The sequence below is a fragment of the Rousettus aegyptiacus genome, unplaced genomic scaffold, assembly GCF_014176215.1.
Source record: "Rousettus aegyptiacus isolate mRouAeg1 unplaced genomic scaffold, mRouAeg1.p scaffold_m13_p_16, whole genome shotgun sequence".
Classification (NCBI taxonomy): Eukaryota; Metazoa; Chordata; class Mammalia; order Chiroptera; family Pteropodidae; genus Rousettus; species Rousettus aegyptiacus.
The window spans coordinates 40,920,274-40,942,922 of record NW_023416291.1 but is presented as its reverse complement, the minus strand read 5'-3'; the positions used below and the strand labels follow the sequence as shown (position 1 = coordinate 40,942,922).

General features: G+C 47.0%; 1 protein-coding gene across 3 annotated transcripts; it reads left to right on the top strand.

Annotated features, from left to right (window-relative positions):
- Positions 1-75: 75 nt before the first annotated feature.
- HAUS8 (HAUS augmin like complex subunit 8) lies at positions 76-19,835 on the top strand. Of its 3 annotated transcripts, none has more exons than XM_016157817.2 (11): positions 93-220; positions 4,518-4,582; positions 7,520-7,575; positions 11,216-11,300; positions 13,564-13,659; positions 13,766-13,860; positions 14,461-14,526; positions 14,633-14,791; positions 16,052-16,193; positions 18,314-18,455; positions 19,495-19,835. In XM_016157817.2, exons 1-11 carry the CDS (start codon positions 192-194, stop codon positions 19,691-19,693), a joined length of 1,134 nt encoding a protein of 377 aa, XP_016013303.2. In that variant the 5' UTR covers positions 93-191; the 3' UTR covers positions 19,694-19,835. The 3 variants fall into 3 exon arrangements, with proteins under 3 accessions (XP_036089791.1, XP_016013303.2, XP_016013304.2); XM_016157818.2 differs by having other exon boundaries at positions 94-220; positions 11,219-11,300; positions 19,495-19,693; XM_036233898.1 differs by lacking the exon at positions 13,564-13,659 and having other exon boundaries at positions 76-220; positions 13,694-13,860.
- The last annotated feature ends 2,814 nt before the right edge of the window (positions 19,836-22,649 follow it).

Here is a 22,649-nt window from a genome sequence, read left to right as displayed (position 1 = left end):
CGCTGGGTGGGCGAAACCAAGTGTGAGGGGAGGACTGAGGGGCGGGCGCGCAGGGTTGCCCGCTGCTCCTGCAGCCACGCTCCCTGCTCCCGGCAGCCACCCCTCCTGCGGGGCCGCAATACGGCTCGGCCGGAGGCGAGGGGGCGGGGACTGGAGCTAGAAGAGCCAGCCTTTGAGTTGAAGGCGGGAAAATGGCGGATTCGTCGGTGCGGGGTCTTGGGTGAGTAGAGGCGCCGCGGGTCTGCATTTTGTAGATGCCGGCTGGAAAGCCATGGTCAAGGGCTGGGGGCAGAGGGACAGCAGAGTTAGGAAACGAGGGGTCTCTCGGGATGAGTCCAGACATGATCCCTCTAGGAACCATCTAGGATGAGCAGGATCCGGGAGGCCCGGAATGAGGTCTCTGGGCATCTTCCGAGCGCGGGCGCTGGAGAAGACCGTAAGTTCGAGTCCCAGATACGCCGCTTTTATTCAGGGCCCTCTCGGGCAAGTGGCTTAACTTCTCTGTGCCTCGCTTTCTTCCCCTGCGAAACAAGGCTGATGACATCGCAATCTGTAGGCCTCCTATGAGGCTTTACAGTGCTTACCACTGCGCTTGGCCCGTAAATGGGATCTGTCGCTGTTAGAATGATCATTTTGTAGTAGGCAAGTGCTAGGCCACTAAAGTATCTCCTTCAGTCCTGCTACGCTCCTTCTGCTGCGCTCGCCATTTACAGAAGGAAGTTTAGGGAAGGAAGATCATTTTCCCAGAGTCGCACAGCAAGAATAAAACAGGCGTCAAACACCCAGTGCCAGGTGTAACTCCGGGCTGTTCATTTGGCTAATGCGTATTGTGCGTGCCAATGCAAATGAAGATAGGCTAGCTGAAATTGTTTCTTCCACAGCCCTTTACTGTAACTGTGAGATTGACTTCAAGGTGTGGTACTGGGGAGGTACCCAAGGCTGGCACAGGTGTAGTGACCTGTTACTCCTAACCCCAGGTACCTGCAGGTTTTGCCTGAGCCTATTACATTTGGCTCTAGAGCGCTGGCTTAGACCCCAGAGGGAATCTTTGCTCTGTCCCTTTCCAGCTCTGAGACTCACTAGGAGTGACCTGTTTAAGCCTCCAGTTCTTGTTTGGAAAGCAGGGATAAAGCAGGTCAACAGTGATAAATGCATTTGTAGGGTTAGAGGCACTTCCAGCATGTCCTGGATCTCACCTTGGGGTCCTTCAAGTCAGTTACACAGGAGATGGCTGCAGTGAACTGAGCAAGGTGACTACCGCTGCTGTGACTAGTGGAGCCTGTCAGCAGGAGTCACAGTGCCCAGGCCTCAGCTTGGCTCCTCACGTTGCTCCTCCTGCATGGCTGGTCTCTATTCCTGGCGTCCTGTCCTTTTCTGGCTCTTCCAAAATGGAAACCTGGGAGACATTCCAGACTTTCCCACACCGCCCACCGCCCCCAGTTGATTTGTCAGCGATTTCTGCCTCACTGTCCCCTCTCACATATTATGTTAGGCTTCATTCTTTCTTTTTTTTAATGTAAGGCAAAATGCACAGGACTTCAAATTAATCATTGTAAAGTGAGCAATTCCACAGCATGAAAGCATTTGCAGTGTTGTGCAACCACCCTTCCGTCAAGCTCTAGAACATTCTCTTCAGCCCAGAAGGAAACCCTGTATCCATAGTAGTCACTCTCCATTCTTCATCCATCTCAGTATGTTCCTGGCAACCACCAATCAGTTTTCTGTCACTATGGATTTGCCTGTTCTGAAAATTTCATGTAAACGGAGTCATACACAATATGACCTTTTATATCTGGCTTCTTTCACTCACCATGTTTTCGAGGTTCATTGTTTTAGTATGCATTAGCACTGCATTCCTTTTTAAGGCCAAATAATATTTGGGCTTTGTTATTTTTTCTTTTTCCTCTTTTTAAAAATTGAGATATAATTGACATACAACATTAGTTTCAGGTATACAGCACAGTGATTTAAGTTTGTGTATGTTGTGAAATGATCACCACAATTAAATCTAGTTAACATCTGTCACCGTAGAGTTTTTTTTCTTGTGATGAGAACTTTAAAAATTTACTCCCATAGCAACTTTTAAATATGCAATATGGTATTATTACCTGTAGTCACCATGCTGTACACTACATCTCCATGACATTTATTTTATAATTGGAAGTTTGTACCTTTTGACCCCCTTCACCCATTTCACCCCACTTCCCTGCCCCTGGTAACTACCAATCCGTTCTCTATGAGTTCAGTGTTTTGTTTTGTTTTGAGATTCTACATGTAAGTGAGATTATACAGTATTTGTCTTTCTCAGTCTGATTTATCTCAGCATAATGTCGAAGTCCATCTATGTTGCAAATGGCAAGATATCCTTTTTGATGACTGAGTAGTATTACATTATACATATCGTATATCACTATATAGAATATATAACATATCTTAGTCAGCAGTCCCCAACGTTTTTGGCACCAGGGGCCGGTGCTCCTATGAGAATCTGATGCCTGATGATCTGAGGTGAAGCTGAGGTGGTGATGCTAGCGCTGGGGAGCGGCTGCAAATACAGATGAAGCTTCACTTGCTCGCTGCTGCTTACCTCCTGCTGTGCGGCCCAGTTCCTAACAGGCCATGGACTGCTTGGGATAAATAACCAGAAGTAGAATTGCTGGATCATGTGGTAGTTCTATTTTTAGTTTTTTGAGGAACTTTCAAACTGTTTTCCATAGTGGCTACACAAATTTACATTTCCACCAAAGTGCACAAGGGTTCCAACTTCTCCATGTCCTTACCAACACCTGTTATTTATTGACTTTTTGATAATAGCTATTCTAACAGGTGTGAGGAGGTATCTCATTACATTTCCTTGATACTTAGTTATTTTTTATAGTTTTGCAGCAGCCTTCCAAGTTCTGTCTTCAGTCCCGTGCTCCTGATCACCCATTCATCTTGCCAGGGGCTTTCAGCCTTGACAATAGACGTCTGAGGCTGGATCATCTCTGTGATGGGGGCCATCCTATGTATCATAGGGTGTTGAGCAGCATTTCTGACCTTGACCCATTCCAATAGCATCCCCCTCTGTTGAGACAATCACAGATGTCTTCAAATATTGCCAAATGTCTCATGGGAGTCATAATTGCCCTTGAGTGAGCACCCCTAAGTTACTCATATAAATCAGATGTTTATCAAATGCCTCCTGTCTGCCAGGTTGTTATAGACTGATGTTTATGGTGCTTCCCCCTTCCCACCACCCTCTGCCCTCCCAAATTCATATGTTGGAGCCCTAAGTACCTCTGCAGCTGTATTCAGAGATGTAGTCTCTATGAAACTAATTAAGGTTAAGTGAGGTCATAAGGGTGGGGCCCTGATCTGAAAGGATTGGTGTCCTTATAAGAGGAGACACCAGAGAGCTTGCTGTGTGTTCTAGCTCGCTCTCCCTTCCTCCCTTTCCTTCCCCTTCTGCAGGAGGCCACCTGCCTTACCTGTACCTTGATCTTGGAATGTTGTTTAAGTCTCATTTTGTGATGGCAGCTTGAGCAGATGTATACATAGGCACTGGAGAATGGTAAGGAGCAGGCCTGGTCCCTGTCCTTCTGGAGCCTTAGAGCCTGTCTTCTTCCTAGCTGTCAGTGGTCTTCATGAAACATGGCTGACAGTGTTCATTCATTTCCTGTAGCCTGAGAGCTGAAAATAGTTTGTACATCTTTAAATGGTTGATAAAAACATCAATAGGAGACGAATGCTTTGTGACTCATGAAAATTATATGAAATTCAAATGTCACTGTGTATATAATAAAGTTTTATTGGAACATAGTCACGCCCATTTCTTTCTGCATCATCCGTGCTGCTTCGTGCTCCGAAGACAAGGTCGAGTAGTTGTGACTGCGAACACATAGCCCACAGAGCTGAGAATATTTAGTCTGGGCTGTATTTAGCTCTGGGCTATAGGACCAGGTCTGAGCCCTTAAGTTGGGCGTTCAGAACTGCCAGCCTGGCTTAGCGTTCTCTCTTGATCCCATATCTCTCTGTCTGCGTTCTCCAGCTAAGCCATAGGTATGATCAATTTCTATTTCCACATCATTCTTCTCTGCCTCTGTGCCCTTGGCCTTGCTGATCCCTGTCTTAGAACATCCTTCCCCTTGTACCCAAGCAAAAGGCGATTTGTCGCCCCTTTACTTGTCTGGGGCACCCTTCACACATGCCCGACAGGGAAATGCTGCTCTTCCCTCTCATAGGAAGAGCTCTATCTCATTCACTGCATATCCCCAGCAGCAAACAGCAGGCACATAACTGCGTGCTGAATTAATGAACCCGTGACATAAGTTGAGATCTTTGAGTCTTGGCAAATATGCTCGATCTTCTCACTCTTGGCCCTTCTCAGTTCAGGCGTTGGGCTACACTGTGTCATCCCAGGTGACAGGGCTTCATGTCCCTCTTCCTGTCTAGGTGGCCTAGAGATCAGAAGCCCAGGCTTCTCCCTGGCCTCCCTCAGTTTTGACTACATTAACAGAACTCCCTCTCTCTTTTAGGAAGCCTTCCGCAGCGGGTCCAGGTACTCCTAGTGGCGCTAAGGCGAAAGGAAGAAGAACGCAAGGTGAGTCAAGTTAGAATCTACTTCATTTTCTAGTAAGTGCCGTTGGGGGAGAAAAGTCAGAGCAGAGCTGGGGAATGACTTTATCTTCTTCCTGTCACACCTTGGGGGATTTCAAGTCTGGTCACCCAACTCTGCCTGCAGGCTCTGCCTGTATGACAGGGTCTGGTGGGGTTTATCTAGAGCAGTGGGCCCTTCCAGCACTGGAAGTCACGGGCTGTGCTCAGGACTTGTCACTTGGAAGTGTGGGTGAAGAGAATGTGAGTTAAGTTCATTATGAAACAAAAATTTCCTAAGTTGCCTCGGTGTGAGCGCATCAGTCCTTTAGGGGTGCCCCCATGTCCCATGTCCGCCTGAAAGTCTAGGGTCACTGTGAGCAGCCCTCCTTGACTCTTGGCAGTACCCGGTTTGGTGGCAGACTCAAGCCTCTGAAATGATGAAGTATTTTCCTAAAGTGTGCTGTGCGGCAGTGCGCATCTCAGACAACTTAGAGCAGAACCTCGTCTCTAACATCTCTTCTATTCCACACACAGTCTGGTTCTCGAACACATTATATCCTTCACTATAACGTTGTCACTGTGGAAAACCCACCACTGTTTAAAACGAACAGGTGCATTCTAGTTTTCCGGAAACCTGAAACTGCTTTTCACCTGCCCCAGGAACTCAGAACCTCGGCTCCTTCCTAGGTGTGAAGACTCTTTGCTGACAGTATTAGAAAGACCCAGCGTAGGATGGTCTCTTTCCTTTTGGAACTGGTGGTGTCCTTCATCCCAACCTCTTACCCTTAGGGTAGCTTGACTCTCCCCCAGACCCCGCCTGGTCCTGGCCTCAACCCCAGGTACCTCCTGCCTGAGCCCACTCTCCCTGTAGGCATGGCTCTTCCCTGCCCGGGGCACGCTCAGGACAACCACCGCCTCTTTGGCCTGCGCCAGGCTCCCCGTTAACTGGGTACGCTTCCTTTCAGGGCGGTGGCCGCAACCCCAGTCTCCAGTGGAAAATAAAAACACTGATGTGAAGATAGGGTTGAAATCAGTCTGTTTAACTGAACTGTGGGGCCCTGTGACGTTGACCATGTTGCTCTCCCTGAGTAAGAAGGGAGACCCCGAGCGCAAGCGGCACCTGGAAGAAGTGCGGAATCATGCATCGGATGCGTTGTTGAGCACCTGCTCTCTGCAGGTGGCGGAATGCAGCAAGCCAAACAGCCATGAGTCCCTGCTCTCAGGGAGCAGGCTGTCTGGGACACAGGTGGTGCCACTAGTGGAGAAGGCCAGGGTGTGGAGGACAGTGACAGATGCTGTGGATAAAACAGCAGGATGGGGGAGCTTCTGGGTCCAAGGGAGGTGCTAGCTGAGCAGAACCGGGAAGGGGAGCAGGCGTGGAAGCTGCCGCTGGTTGGAGATTGTGGGAATGGAGTGAGTGAGGGGGCAGAGGAGGGGAGAGGTCAGAGGGGTGCCCCGAGTTGTGGTGCGGGATCTGCAAGGTGCCTGGAGGAGCTCAGGCTTCACCAGCTGGTGGACTGGCAAGACAGCCTGTTGTCAGCCGTCAGGGGGACAGCCAGCCTAGAGACCCGCAGGATGTTTTAGGAGGAAGGGGCAGGTGAGCACTGTGCCCAGTGCTGCTGATGGCTCCGGATGAAGACTAAGAGTGCCTGGTGGGCTTCAGAGCAGGGAGGTCTCAGTGTCTTGCTGAAATGAGTTTCTTCCGTGCAGTGGTGGATGTGAGAGCTGGGGTGGGGGATGGGAGGAGGGATTCAAGGGCAGAGGGAGGAGGAGAGGAGGAAGCAGAGAAATGGGGGTGAGTCTGAGGGTTTGGGGGGGAATTAACAGTGTGACTGTTGGAGAGAGGAGCAGGTGGTGGGGGGAGGGGTTGCCAGAGCAGTTTCCTTGTGGGGTGAGAGCTGGGTGCTAACACCCAGAGTGGGGCTTTGCTTTACCCCAGAACACAGAGGTCTGTCCATGTGGTTCAGAGGCTGGGAGGTGTCTGGATGCCAAGGAAGAAGGGTCTCTTGGGGCCACTGCTGCCTTTCCAATGAAGTAGGAGGCAGGTTCCCAGCTGACCAGAGGGATGGGCCCAGAGGAGCAGGGATGTGGGAGGGTCCGGGAGGAGATGGGGGACAGAACAGAGGACTGTGAGTGATCACTAGGGCTGCAGTGAGAGCCCACTGAAGCTGGGAGGACAGATATGGTATTCTCCATCCACATTCAATGCCCCAGGGGCAGGAGTGGAAGGGGACCTGTGGCTGGGCTGTCACAAGGGATACTGTGTATCTGAGAAAGGCCTTGGCATTGAGCGTGTCCAGGGGAGCTGTCCTGAGCTAGGAGAATTGAGGTGAGGGGACATGAAAGGGTGTACCATCAGTGGGTCAGGGACAGTGGGTGAAGGAGTGTTTGGGGTCATGACTCTGGGGAATGAACTGGGGAGGAAGGAGGAGGCAAAGAGGTCGCTTTCTATGGAAGGTCTTTCTTCCTTTCCCTGCCTGGCCCCTGAGTCCCTTTTCTGCTTTGACCTTTGGAGCATAGTCCTTGGTCTTTCTTGATCATAGCTCCTGTGGATCTTGGTGGCTCTGCCCCAAGCCCAGGGACTTGCACATAGTAGGTATCCCATACATGTTTTTGCATACAGTAGGTATCCTGTAAATTTTCTTGTACATAGTAGGTATCCCATACACATTTGAAATACAGTAGGTGCTCTAACATGTTTTGTCATGCAGTAGATATCCCATAAATGTTCTTGCATATAATAGGTGCCTCATACATGCTTAAGGTGCTGAAGGACAGGGTTGGAGAGGAGCAAGGGGAGCATCTACCCCGTTCCTGCTGTTGATCAGTGAGGGCGGATGGCACCTGCTTCTGGGGGAGGTGGTGCAGGTCCTTAGTGCATAGTGCGTCTTCACACACCCATTGCAGTTTTTGTTACAAACTAACAGTATGTCCCTCACAGGTGGAAAAGTGGTGGAGTCCCGATACCTGCAATATGAGAAGAAAACCACCAAAAAGGTAACACATAACGTACGTTTAAAACGGTTCTGAGGCAGTTCTGATGAACTTGGAAATCTCTTGAGCCAGATAGAAAGAACCTGCTTCCGAAGGCAGCATTTTGAGGACTTTGCCCTGCTGCCTTTGAGGTCATCCCACCCTTTTTGGCAAGTCTCTGTCTTGAGCGGCCAATTGCTTTGACAATCCCTTTTGCAAAGCCATTATCTCTCTTGATACCTGAAATTGTTTCTGCCTTTCGACCTTATAATTCTTTTTCTGGATTCTGACCTGAAGCAGTTGTGTTGAGTGCCCAGCACATAATTCCTGGCCTTGGCTGGTATTTAAAACAAAACAAAACAAAACAAAAAACAAAAAAAAACACCTGCAGGGCTTTAGAGAGCTGCTATGGGAAACACAATGTGCCTGAATCACCTAGTGTTAGAGGAAGAGTTTTGTGAACTACCTGTAGCCACACCCTGAAAATTATGAAACCATTGAAAATGAAGGCACGAAACACTTAACATCAGAGCATGCTTTGTCTGATGCTTAATGAAAGCAATCAGTATGTTACCCAATTATGTGTCTTATTTCAGTGTGCACGTACCGAAAATGTGGTGAGGTGAAGGTCACGTTACCCCTCTATTTTCCAAATTATTGTGGTAAAACTTAGTTAAATATTCATTTTTGCTGGGATTTTTTTTTGTTCGTTTTTTTTGTTTGTTTGTTTTTTTTGTTTACTCTAGATAGGGTGAATGGGAAGTTCTTAAGAATGTAACTTAATATCTGGCCTGAGGAAAGATAGCTTTGTACAAATTGTTCGAAATGCTTCTGGGAGTGGTTTTCTTAAATGGACTTTATTTTTTTAGAGCAGTTGTAGGTTCACAGAAAAATCGAGCAGAAGGTACAGAGATTTCTCATATACCCCCTCCAGCTACACTTGTGTATCCTCCCCGACTATCAATATCCCGCACCAGTGTTTGCAGTCAATAACCCTGTGTTGACACATTATCACCCATTATCTACAGTATTGAAGTGATTTTCAACAAAGAATCATAGACCACACACACTTCATAATTTTAATGTTGCCTTTCAAACTTGGTTATAGCGTCCCCGTGTGTCTATATGCCATATGTAGTATTTTGGATCTTTAATAAGAGTTTTTCATTTTTTTCATCTTTGAAATTAAGGTATGGTAAATCCTCACGTAACATTGCCAATAGGTTCTTGGAACTGCAATGAAACGATGCATAAAGAGACCAGTTTTACCACAGACTAATTGATATAAACAAGAGTTAAGTTCCTATGGCATCTCATCCACATTATAAAGAAATATTATTTGAGGACCTGCTGCATAATTTACACTCTTTTCAACATCCAGTTCTGCAAGTTTGACAAACATTCAGTTATGAACTCACCACAATTGAGATACAGAACAATCTGTCACCCCCAGATTCCCTTGTGCTCTCAATAGAGCTGGTCCCTCCTCATCCCAGGCAACCCTGATCTGTTTTCCATTCCTGTCTATAGTTTTGCCTTTTCCAGAAGGTCATTTAAAAGGTATCACACAAAGGGTCTTGTATCTTCCTTCTTTCACATGAAGAGCGCATGGAGGTCCCTCCCTGTCATTGCCTATAACAGTGTTGGTTCCTTCTGATGGCTAAAGAACATTCCACCATATGGATGGCCCACAGAGTGCTCAGCTGGTACAGGATGTTTGGTTTGTCCTGTTTTTGGCAATTTTGAACAAAGCTACCTTAAACATTTCTGCGCAGGATCCGTGTGGATGGTCCTCATTTCTCCCAGGAGAGAAATTACTGGGTTATGGTGTGAGCATGTGTTTGAGTGTGAGAAACTGCCCAACTGTTATCTGAAGTGGTTATACCCATTTACGTTCCCACCAGCCATTGAGAGTTCTGGTTGGTACTTTAAGATTGAAGCCATTCTAGTGGGTGTGAAGTAGTATCTCATAGTGGTTTTAATTGCATTTCCATAGCAACTGATGGTATTGAGCGTCTTTCCGTGTGCTTACTAGCCATTCCTATATCTTTGGTGATGTGTCCATTTGAATCTTTGGCCCATTTTTTCAGCAGGTTGTTTGCTTTGTCATTATTGAGTTTTGAGAGCCCTTAGTATATCTTGGATGCCACCTCATTTAGTAATTGGCAAATATTTTCTCCTATTATGTGGCTTGTTGTGTTTTCATTCTCTTAAGTGTTTTGTGAGGAGCAGAAGTCCTTGATTTTGATGAGGTCCAATTTATTAGTTTCTCTTTTTATGGACTGTGTTTTTGGTGTCTCATCTAAGAAATCTTTGCCTAACCCAAGATCAAAAAGATATTCTCCTGTGTTTTCTTCTAGGAGTTTCATAGTGCTAGGTTTTACATTAAGGTCTGTGATCTATTTTGAATTACTTTTTGTATCTGGTACAATGATGGAATTGACGTTCTCTTGTTCCAGTACCATTTTTTAAAATGACTTTCATTTCTCCATTGTATTGTCTCATCACCTCTGTCAGAAACCAATTACCCATATATGTATGCATAATTTCTGGACTCTGTTCTTTTCCATTGTTCTATGTGTCTATCTGTAGGCCAGTTCCACACTGCTGAGATTATTGTTAGCTTTGTGGCAAGTCTTGAAATCAGGTAATGTGAATTCTCCTACTTTGTTCTTGTCTAAAACCATTTGACTCTTTTAATTCCTTTGCCTTTCCATATAAATTTTATTCTTAGCTTGACATTTTTTGCCAAATCTGCTAGGATTGTGATTGTATTGAATGTATGCATTAGATTAGGAGAACACCATCTTAAAAATACCAACTCTTTAAATCCACAATCATTGTGTAGGTCTTTGTTTCCTTAGGTCTTCCTGGATTTCTTTCAACAGTGTTTTGTAGTCTCCAGCTCACAGACCTTCCCTGTGTTTTGTTAGGTTTATCTTTAAGTATTTGGTGTTTTTTAGTTCAATACATGGTACTGTTTTTTAATTTCCATTTTCAAAGTCATTTATTGCTAGAAATATGATTGATTTTAAATACTTTGACCCTCTATTCTGCAACCTTGCTAAACTTACTAATTTTAGTAACATTTTAAAATATGTTTTGGAATTTTCAACATGAAGAATCATGTCTGCAAGAAATGAATTTTATTTCTTCCTTTCCTGTTTGCTTTTTATTTCTTATTTTAGGACTTCCAGTACAAAGTCAAATAGGAGTGGTCTTTGTGCATTGAAGTATTCTTACTCTTTATGAGGTTTCTTTTTCTTTTATATATTATAATGGCTTGCCAGCTCTGTGGCTTGATTACATTTTTAAGTTTTGAAGATGAGTACCTGTATAAAAACTGTTTTTCCTGATGTCCAAAGTAATATATTCTGTCTATAAAACTGGTAAATACTAAACTGTATACAGAAAATCGGTTATCTGTAATCTGCTACATCAGAGATAATCATTGACAAACATTTTGGTGGTTTCCTGTGTTCCATGCACGTGAGGGTATCCTTTTTTACAAAATTAGTTTGTCCCATACTTGCACAAATGTTAGAACTCCTTAAGTCTGTCCCTTGCCTCAAAGTAAGAGCAGATACAAACTGTGTGGATCACGAAGGGGCCCCTTCTCATGAAGGGGAAGTCTCTTGTCCCCTGAAAATCATGTGTTTTCTAACAGGCTCCTGCAACAGATACTTTAAAGACCAGTGAGAAGATGCCTGAAAATGGAAGGAAACCAAATCCACTCCAGAAGAACAAAGGTGCGTAACGCTGGAGGGGCATGTGAAATGGCTGTGGAGCTCAGGAAACGATGAGCATGATGGTGAATTGTGTTTTCAAGTATGCTGAGTTAAAACCCCCTCTTTTCTCTCTTGGAAGCATTAGAAGGAAGAGCTAGGCAAAGAGTTTCAGTGTAAGGACAGATTCGGGGCATCTGGGGAGCTGAAAGGGGATGGCAGGATAGTGGGGGGAGATCATTCCTTCCTCTGAGTTGCCATCATGGCTCTCCTTAATCACATGGCATCATCAGTTTCTTAATCACATGACCATTTCTCACCAGAGCTCAGAGACCAAGACTCCCAGAGAAGGTGTGAGGCCTCATCCTGCCTCTTACTGCCTTGGGTTGGGTCTTCCTTGTAATGGTCTCCCCATATCCTTTTTCTAGAAGCTGTTACCAAAGTGATAAGAAAAAAAATTTAGTTTTTCTGATTATAGATATGACACGTGTTCATTATTTTAAAAAAAAGGAAAATGTAGACCAGGAGGAGGAAGCTTCCTTACAATCTGTCACTCAGACCATCGCTATCGGTATATTTGGTATTTAGTTCTAGGCAGTGTCCTCATCTAGAATGTAGGGGGGCCTCTCCCACTGTAGCACTTCGTCTAGTGTCTCATGTGCCCTCCTCTTCAGCAAGAGTGGGCAGCTCTTTGTTTGCATGAGAGCAAGTCACAAAAAGCAAAACTTTTTGACCTCTACTCCCTTGTTCAAAATAGCAACAGCTTTGACTCTCATAGGATAAAATTAAATGTTCTTTTACCAGTTAGATTTCCTACTTTACTGTTCAAATCAAGGGTCAGAAACCATTTTCTGAGCCAGATGGCAAATATTTTAGGCTTTGCAAGACAGACAGTTTCTGTCACAAAGACTCAACTCTGCAGTTTGCAGCGTGAAAGTAGTCACAGACCATACATACCCAAATGGGCATGTCTGTCCCAATAAAACTTTATTAACAAATACAGGAAGTAGGCCAGGTTTGGCCTGTGAGCTGTGTTTGCTGATCCTGATTTATATGTTTGTCAGAACTTGCACTGTTCCTTGAACCAGGTATAATTGAGAAGCAGGCACATGGAGCCTGAGCCAGGCTTCTGATGTTTTCTCAATGCAGTTAGTTGAGGGCGGTGCATAAATCTGAGAAAACTGACATGGTCTGAGGGGTCAGAAACTGGGCCTGCCACATTAAAAAATCAGAGTTCTTACCTGGTGCAATTCGGACCCCAGGGGACACCAGGCAATGTCTGGAGATAGTTTTGGTTGTTGCGATTGAGGGCGGAGGTATGCTACTTGAAACTATCTAGTAGAGGGAAGTCATGATGCTGCTCAACACCGTACAGGGCACAGGACAGCCCCATGACAAAGACTCATCCAGCCCCAAATGTGCTAAGGCTAAGAAACCGTGATACAAATGTAACCATGACTTAGAGGGACTGCTCTTTGAACACCAAACATACCAATAGGAAATGACTTTTTTTAAATGATCTTCTATACATGCAGGTTACAAAACATTACCCCGTACAAAAGCCATAGCAATGAAAAGTCGCTCTCTCCCACCTAGGATTTCCAGCTCCTTGCCCAGGAGGTAGCTGCTCTTGAAAGATTTTTGTTTATCTAGAATTTAAAAAATAAATTCTAGCACAAATGAGTCTACACACTACACATTATTATGACTTTGCTCTGTTCATGTCCACAGTCGTTTTCTCAACTGCACAGTCATTCATGAAGAAGTTTTCTGTTTAGTTCATAACATAACAGTGTACCATCTAGTCATTTTGCAGTCCTCTGGGGTCCTTGCTTAATTGAAGCATACAGTACACCAGTGCCCATTATAGATGGTATAAGGCATAATTTCACATTTTTAAGTAGAGGCTCAAAGATGAAGGGAATTCCTAGAGAAGATGAACAGAGAAAGGAGGAAGCTACTAGAGAAAGCCGAAGAAAGAGCTGAGGGCAGAATAAGTATATGGCATGTATTAGAGTCTTATATTGTCAACAGAACAGCTCTTATTAAACTAAGCAGAAAGGCTTATTTCTATCTTTGGGTTGTAAAGAATGCCTCTCTTTTCTAGTTTAAATATATATAAGTCGATGGCTGGAAATTTCCAATTTTTCAGCCTTCTCTACTACTTAGCAAGAAGCTGAGTTTTAGAAGAAAGCGGCATTGTCTAAAGAGGTTGCCCACTTCCTGACTTGGGTGTAGAGCATCCTGGTGATATGCTGATTGCCTGGGGTTCTCCTTGGACCCACAGAGAGCAGCGCAGTCTTCGGCAAAGGAGACCTGCAGTCCACATTGCTGGAAGGACACGGCACCGCCCCACCAGACCTGGATCTCTCGGCCATTAATGGTAAATCGTTCATTTCACTTCTTTTCCCAACTGGGAGTTGCAGTGCATCTCCGTTGGCTTCCGAACTGTGCTCTTCTCACCTTAAAAACGGTTTTCTTGGTCTTAGAGAAAAGTGTGCTCAGAAAGACCCCACAATTAGAAAAAACAATATCAAAGAAAACTGAGTCGACATCATTTTCTGCCTCACGGAAAAAGAACCCAGTAAGTGTCTGAAGGGAGAGGGAAGCTGCTAATGGGTTGGAGAAATCTGATTTAACTCCTGCCCTGCGCCAGGTGTCACTCAAGGACTGGGGCTCCAGGAACAAACGAGTCAGCCGTGCCTTTTAGGACAAAAACCAGCCCATGTTCTTATATCATGTGTAGAGTTTGTTTCTGCAAGTTCATGTGCAGGAGTAGATAGAAATGTGGGATCACGTGAAAAATGAGATTGGGACCTTGTTTGCGGTGCCGTGCTAGGTAGGGAGCATGCTGAGGCTGGCCCTGTCCCTCAGCGGGAGGATGCCCCCACTGTGGTCTTATAGGGGTGGAAGGCTCAAGTTCTGACTCCAGTGTGGCACCGAGTGGGCAGGTGCCCTCCAGCTGGCTCTTGACCACCCGGGGCCAGAGCATCTTCTCCCTTCTCACAGAGTGCCCAAACAGACTAAACAAGATAGAAACAGCAGGTTGTAATATAGTAGAGAGTTATCCAATTATTGAACTAAATAAAGTATTTACGGGTTAGGGTTCTTTTCCTCTCAGGGGAGAGGGCTGGATTGACACCAGTTCCTTGGGAACCCAAAGTATCTTTTCCTTCTCCTCAAGGATCTCTTCGAAGCGATGGAAGTAATGGAATCCCAAACATTACTCCTGACTCTACTGACCGTAAAGGTGAAAATGGAACCATGTTCACATGTGATTTGGGTGGAAGGGTGGCCTCTGTCAGCCACAGAGATGGAGTGCGCTCCGTCCTCAGCTCTTGCTCTGCCCTTAACAGATCGAGAACAGTCTCGCCGCATTTGAAGAAAAGGCGGAAAGGAATTTATTAATGATGTGCCAAGAGAAGGCAGAGCTCCAGAAAAAGGTCCACGAGCTGAAGCGCAACCACCTCCTCTGTCAGAGGAAGCGGGAGCTGTTGGACATCCTTGACGCACAGGTCAGCTTTGACCATGGTGTCTGAGCCGCGTGTCCCAGCAGGGTCAACGTGGCACGGGTGTGTGGAGGGAGCATTTATACTAGATCTAAGTCTGTGCTCAGCTTTTAACACCACCAGGTGTTGGTATGTGACAGTTTATAAGAGGGTGAGCCTGTCATGTTAAGTACCAGCCAGCAAGAGGGACCTGTCCCTTCAGTACACACATGCACATGTTCTTCAGGGACCCTCAGCTTGTGCCCAGTAACATGAAGACACTCTCCAGGCCTGCGCAGGGAGCCAGGGTGTTGGGGCGGGGTGGGGGGGGAGACACAGTCTTGGCACCATGTAGTCAGTGCTGGGACAGAAGTGTCTGCGCCAAGGAAGTCATAGAACAAACCCTTGGGACCTAGAAGGGCCAAGTGGGGGATATGGCTCTTGATGCAGTGGGTGTGTGTCCTGGGGCTGCCGTCAAAAGTCCCACAGACTAGGTGGCTTAAGCATCTGAAATGTACTCTCTCTCAGTTCTAGACGTCGGAGGTCTGAGATCAAGGCGTCGGCAGGGTCGGCTCCTGAGGGCCGTGAGAGGCCTTTCTCGTTGGCTTGTAGATGCTGTCCTCCCCCTATGTGTCTTCACTTGGCGTTCTTACTATGCGCATATCCGTCTCCAAATCTACCCCTTTTATAAGGACATCAGGCATATCGACCCTTCCAATGACCTCACCTTGACTTGATTCCCTCAGTAAAGACCCTGTCTCCAGATCAGGTCACACTCTGAGGTTCTGGGAGTTGGGACATCAGTAGAGGAATTATGGGGTTAAGGGGACACGTTTTGGCCCATAACACCCAGTGCCTTCTCTGTAGCCAGGCCCTAGGCTTAAAATGGGGTCCCCATCTTCACAGAGTTGAACAAAAAGGAATGACAAATAATCCTTACGAAGTCCCATGCAGACTGGGAAGAGGGCCTGGTGGCATCGGCCTTGTGCGGGCCGGGCATTCCAGCTCAATGCTCCAAAGCAGGAGGGCCCAGCCTTCCTGGGTTTGTTATGGTCCCAGCTGAGTGCCAGGCCTGGACTGTGCTGTAAGGCAGATGTATATTTATGGCAAGGTGGGCAGCCAGGACTTAGGGGAAAGCCCACCACACCTTTGGAACCTCTCAGAAGATTCCCTAGGAGATCCCGAAAGAGCAGCCTGTGTCTTAACCTTACATGTGCCATCAGTGAAACTCCTCGGGCGGCAACTGCAGGGTCTCGTCTCACAGGCCCCTCTCCCTCCTGCCCACAGATCGAGATTCTCAGCCCCTACGAGGCTGTGGCTGAACGCTTTAAGGAGCAGTATAAGATGTTTGCGATGGCCCTGGACACCACGAGGCATGAACTGCCCTTGAGATCAATCCACCTGGATGGAGATGGACAGCAATTCTTAGGTAGGAAATGGGGCGTCTGCCAGGCCATGAGAAGGAGCCACCAGCGTCAGAAATTCTTATGTGCCAGGCATCTTTATCCCTTCCTGTCACCTTCACAAGCATCCTCCTAGGTAGATGGTATGACCTGCACCAGATGGCAGAGGACATGGGGCGCCAGTGAGACTGTGGTTAGTCCAGGGTGCATGCTGGGATTGGGATCCAGGTCTGTGGGCTCACTATCGATTTCCCACCCTGCTGAAAGGCATTCTTGGGGAGCAGCCTGTATTTCTTCTGCCTTGGTGAGGGGCTTTACACAGGTGCTTTGTTGGGTGGGGCAACGACAGGGCTGCTGACCCCCACCCCGTCCTACGTTCTGTGCAGAGTCACAGGGTCCCTTTCCTGCAGAGAGGTCCCACCTAATGCTTCACTTGAAGAAATTGGCAGGTGTGATGAGTGCTGTACTTTTACTTTAAATTCTCTAGAACAGGCATCTTCCTGAAGCAAGTTTTCTGCTGCCCTGGAGTTTGTTATTTCTGAGCGGAGCTCTTATGAGCCTGTAAATACGTTTGTTTGAGGCTGATGTAGTAAAACACTGCCACCTAAAATCAGGTGGACCTTCACTCTAGAACTTTCCACAAACACAGTTCAAGATCGCAAAGGGTGTTGCTGTATTGGCAGTCTCAGACAGAGATGATTTAAAAAAACTTTTTAAAATGGTTTTATTGATATATAATTCAGATACCATACAATTCATGCGTTTAATACAGCTCACTGTTTTTTTAGTATATTCGGAGGGATGTGTAGTCATTCCTACAATCTAATTTTAGGACATTTTTTTTCCCCCAAAAGAAACTCAGTATCTTCCCATCACCACTCCTCTCCCAGCCCTAAGCCACTGATTAACTTCTAGACAGAGACGATTTTAATAAAATCAAGACTTTACCAATGTGAGATAGTAGATGACTGATGTAGAATCTTGAAAAATGAGCCTTTTTGAATGATTCTCTGTGTCAGGGTTTCCAGTTGTATAGCTTTGCAGTTCACAGCTCATCTGTGACTCTTGGACTCCATCTCCAATAAGTTCCTTAGATAATTGAGAGGAATTGGGATTGGGGGCTGTATGAGTTTCGTGTGGCCGCTGTAGCAAAGTACCACAAACTGGGTGATTTAGACAACAGAATCTTATTCCCTGCCAGTTTAAGGGGCCAGAAGTCCAAAACCAAGGTATGGGCAGGGCTGGTTCCTTCTGAGGGCTCCGTGGGATGGTGGGGTCTGCCCCAGGCTCCTCTCCCCAGTTCTGGGTTTGCTGGTGACCCTTGGCCTTCCGTGGCTCCTGGCAACATCCCTCCTGTCTCTGCCTCTGTCTTTTCATGACCTTGTTCCCTGAGCACCTCTGTTTCTAAATTTTCCTCTTAGAAGAGCACCAGTTATTGGAATAGGCCCCACCCTATGACCTCATTCTAACTCAGTTACATCTACAAAGTCCCCGTTTCCGGTCAGGTCACAGTCACCAGTACTTGAGATTAGGACCTGAGCATGTCTTTTCAGGAGGGTGCAATTCAGACCCCATGAGGGGGGAAATGATGTGTATTTGTAGGAACCTGTACAAGGTTCCCAAAATGTTACAGTGTCCTATTGTGAAGTGTGTAGATGTGTAGCTGGTAGATGGGATGTGTGACTGAAGCAGAGAGATACTGGTTTTCCTAGAGCAGGTGCAACACAGCACAGTTGTGGGCAGCTCTCCGCTGGGGTCCGTGGTACAGAGATGCTGACATGGTGAGTAGGTAGCCATGGGATTGTTTTAAAGCTATTCGCAGCACAGGCTTTCTCCTCCTTTTGCATTTATTTCTGTTGGAGACACTGGAGTGGCATTCCAGGTCTGTTCTCATAACTGCCTGGACAGTAGACAGGTGTGACCCATGATCTCAGGCTGCCATGTCCTTAAGCAAAGGGACATGGAGGTGGTACCAGTACATGGATGTCTTCCTTCCCGACTCTTTCTGCCTTTGAGCTCTTCATGATTCCAGCATGACATGAGAGTGCCCCAGCAAAATGAGAAAAGTCTAGTCAGCCACCCCCTCATGCTTGAGTTGCTGGGGACACCCCGAAGCCTATGGCTGACAACTCCTTTATTCCCCCAGATGATTTGCAGCAGGAATTGATGGCCACACGCCACCTGCTGGGAGAATTTGGAATTGGCAGTTCGGACGAAAATGGGAAAGTATTGGACCTGTTGAGCGAACTCAAGGAAATCACCCAAAAGAAGGATCTGGAGCTCCGAAGGTATTTCAGAAAATATCTTAAGAAAAAGATAGCACCTCATCAGGCAGAGATAGGCTGTCGATGGTTGCACTGTCCAGAGAGTGGGCAGCTCTGGCATTTGCAGAGGCCAAGGGTGCCAGAGCCCAGGCAAAGCAGGGACCAGGGCACCGGCAGAAAGTCGTCAGCCCAGCTGAAGCCCCGTGTGAGTTGTTCAACAGCCAAAATAGAAATCGGTGATAGTATCATCCCTCCTCGTTTCCTGCTTCAGAGCCACAAGGCACTTTCGGTGTCCTTGGATGGGTCTGTTCACATTTTCAGTGTTTTCCAGGGTAAAGGCTTGGGGCAGTCTTTTCGGAACCTCTTAATAAAGTATACATACATACAGAAAAGGTGCAGATTGTAGCGGTGCAGCTTGGTGGGTTTCACCGACGTGTGCCTGTGTGGAACCAGCCTCGGGTCCAGCACAGCCCGCAGCCAGTCCCCGGAGCCACCCTGGCTTCCTTTTCTGACTCTCCTCCACGGGGTTTCTAACCAGGGCACTTTCCTCCACATCTTCCCAAAAGAATCTTTTTTTCGTCTCCTTTATAATGCTCAACATACTTTCTGAGATGCCTAAAATATTTGAAAGGTGCTCATGGGAAACAGCTGACACCCACTGTGGCATTTCCTCCTCTGTGCGCCTTGAGTAAACCAGGACTCACCAAAGGAATCTGGATTGCAGAGGTCACAGGTTCAGGTAGTTAAACACCCTCGTTTAGTACCTGTTTTCCACTGCCGTTTATGTCATGAGAGGGCTGGATGTTGTCCCTTTCATAGCTCTGTCACCTGTTCCTAACATGGCATGGATAGTCCCTAAATATTTCCTGAACAAATGAATCTTTCCTTTCATGCTGCCTGGTCCTGTTCTTGGAGCCTCCCTGTTTGTTCCTTCCCACCAGCACGTAGGAGGAGTCGGCCTGAGCCCACAGCCTTCCTGCTGCTGCTGCAAAGTCACGCACTTTGGCTTTGTCCGGCCCTGGGGCGCAGAGTGAAGTTGTCTTCTGTCCTGTCTTTTCTGCAGGAGCTTTGTCCAGGTGCTGGAACTCTCTGCCGGGGCGAATAAAGAGGCAGCCTTAATTAACCAGGACGTGTGGGAAGAGGTCCAGGGCTCTGCGGCTTCCCGCCAGTGGTATTTCAATGAGGAGGGGGCCTGTGGGGAAGCTCAGGGAGGGGCCAGCAGCCCCCTCGTCTCGGGCGCTGTCAAGCCACATGCACTGTGAGTCTGTACGCAGGCCGTGTCCTCAACCCAAGTGAGACCTATTCTAGAAACTCAAGCACTTTAGTCACTTAGTTCCACAGTGTACCTGTTTTTGTATGATAATCTTATTTGATATTTAAAAAATAAATCTGTTTGGCAGTTGAGCCTTGGTTTCTGCTTAAGGGGGAGCAGAAGGCACGTGTTTTCTCACGTTCCTCTAAACAGCTGGTTCCGAGCCTTGGGACTTCTGAGACGTATTTTGCTTTTAGGGTGATTCCTGTCCTTCAGTCACTGGGCTGTTCTGTCTAATATCTGACAGCAGGTTAGGAGTTGGTCCTCAAATGGGAATTCTCCTGTCCCAGTAGTAGTCGCTGGGAGGCACCTGCGGACTTGCCCCATAGCTGCAGTCTACACTCCACACGACCGTGCCACAGAGATGTTGCCCAGGCAGCTCGCCAGCTTCTGTCTGCGCCGTATAGGCGCCAGCAATCCCGGTGGCTCCCGAGGACGTGCCTCCATCAGCATTTACTGGTTTCTGTGGATGACACTTTCTGCGTTACGACACCAGGGAGGGGAAGAGCCCCCAACGAGATTCAGTATCCAGCCTCATCATGCATTTCGGGATGAGAGATGCAGCCACTTGATCTGAATCCTGTTCGAACAGGCATGCTTTATCCAGCTTCCTTAACCTAACTTGGGCCTCCTGGAAACTTCGTCAGATTTTAGATATACAGTTGCAGATAGGGGAAGCAGTACCTGGTTAGACACAATAGCCATTCCCACCAAACATGCAGGCCAGGGAGACATGAGCACCTCCCATCAGGCCAGTTTAAACCTGCAGTTTCCACTCACACAACCCACCTTTCGTTTCCATGGTTTCCTAAGTCCACTGAAGCCCATCTCATTAGGGATTCCCATCGAGCTCCTGTATCAGAGTCCCAGAAACTTCTCTACCCCCCGATTTGTGTGCGCAAAGCTTTGGGTCCACAGGAGGGGACACTCCAGGTACCCTGGTCCTTTTGTCAGTGGTTATCTTCATTAATTAGCCCAGTTTAGTGCCCAACGTGATTCCAGGTCAGGCTTTTCATTATAATCTCCGCCTTCTAGCATTTAAAAATTCCCCGAACTGGGGTAAAGGCAGCGGACTTGTTTGGGGTCCTTGAGTGTTCAGGGGCCAGCAGGGGTGCCTTACCCCAGCACACTCTCATAGACCTTTGCTTCCACCCTATCAAAACGGACAGTGAGTGCTGCATGCTTCAGTTAAGCAGGGGCTCCAGGTGCTGCAGAGTGAACAGATGGTATGTCAAATATGCTGTCGTGCTGGGCCCAAACTTAAAACTACTTAAGGAACAACTAACTATGTATTGTGAAAATCACCTGGAAGGATTGCCACAATTTTTAAAATGAAAACAGGTCAAAATAATGGGTACAGAACAATTTGTATTAAAACTTCTAAAATCCTGAAAAAAATAAGAATGTGCTGAGAGAAACTGTCTCCAGGTTGGACGGTGGGGGCGAGATGGGTGGGGACCCTGATGTGGGTGGGGCGCTTGCTTTTTATTCTTGCTGCTTTCACATTCTTTTAACATTTTAGTCAAATATTTTGTCATCTGCGTGCATCACATTTTCACTAAGAAATCCATACAGTGGAACTCAAGCAGGCAGGCTAGATAAATAGCCATGCTCATGTTTAAGTTGTGGTGTCTCAGCCTCGGCTCTGTTGATGTTTGGATCCAGGTCGTTCTTTGCAGTGGGAGCCGTCCTGTGCATTGAGGGATGCTGAGCTGCATCCCTGGCCTCCACCCACCAGGTGCCAGTAGCAGCCCCCAACCAAAGATGTACCTGGACATTGCCCGGTGACCCTGTGTGAGAACTCCTATGATGCTTCAGTCCCAATCTCTGGTCCCCACTTCAGCAACACCATTTTTTGCAGTTTAATTCATTGAACTCAACCTGATTTCTGAAGAAAAGACCAAAAGGCACCTCCGTGTGACAGCTTCTTAAACATGATTGGGCTGAGAGTACAAATTCTGACAAAGATATGAACCAGAGTTGGCAAACTACAGACCTTAGGCCAAAACTAGCCTGCTTCCTCTGTGTGTAGTTGTATTGGCATACAGCCATACCCATCTATATACACGTGTCTGACTGCATTCATGCTGCCAGTGGCAGAGTTGAGGCTTTGGAAACCATCTGTCCCGCAAAGCCTAAAATCCTTACCATCTGGCTCGGAAGAGGTTTGCTGACCCTTGAGCTGAATAATAAAGTAGAAGAGTGAACTTGTAAAAGAACATATTTAATGTTTTCCTATGGGACTCATTATTTTGAACAAGGTGGTGAGGGCTGAGAAACAGTTTTGCTTTTTGTGAATCGCTTTCACGGAGAAGAAGAGCTTCCCACTCTTGCTGGAGAGGCGAGCACGTGAGGCATTGGATGAAGTGCTACCCTGGGAGAAGCCTCCATAGACTTCTAGAATGATCACGCTGACTAGAACTGAACACCAACAGCAATGGTATGTGAGTGGCAGATCTTCCCCCTCCTGGTCTCTATTTTCCATTTTTTATAGTCAACACATCACGTCCACAATCAGAAAAACTACAGTTTCCTATCTGGTGACTTTCTTAAAGGAGGTGTTGGGGTTGGGCATCACAGCAGAGGGGAGACGAAGACGCAACCAAGGCAGTGCGTGCATCCCCTCTGAGAACTGATGGATGAGCTGATGCCGAAGAAACTGATGCCGAAAGGCAACGCCCTCACGGTGCTGCGGCTCTTCTCTGGAACACGGGGGAAGAAGTGACTGGCTCTGTCGGGAGGTGTCATAGCTCCCTGACTTCCCCAGTGGCCTCCCCACCGTCACCACCTATTGCACCCCAAATCTGCCATCACATCAAAACGTTACCAGCTCCTCTGACTTCCGATAAGGAGAGGGAATTAAAACTTCACGTACCTGAAACAAAATTTACCACTACGTCCATCAC

Excerpts from the sequence above, each read along its gene's own strand:
- HAUS8 (XM_016157817.2), top strand. The coding sequence starts at position 192 with ATGGCGGATTCGTCGGTGCGGGGTCTTGG. Across the intron at positions 221-4,517 it reads TCGTCGGTGCGGGGTCTTGG|GAAGCCTTCCGCAGCGGGTC; the intron begins GTGAGTAGAGGC and ends TCTCTCTTTTAG. Across the intron at positions 18,456-19,494 it reads AAGGATCTGGAGCTCCGAAG|GAGCTTTGTCCAGGTGCTGG; the intron begins GTATTTCAGAAA and ends TCTTTTCTGCAG.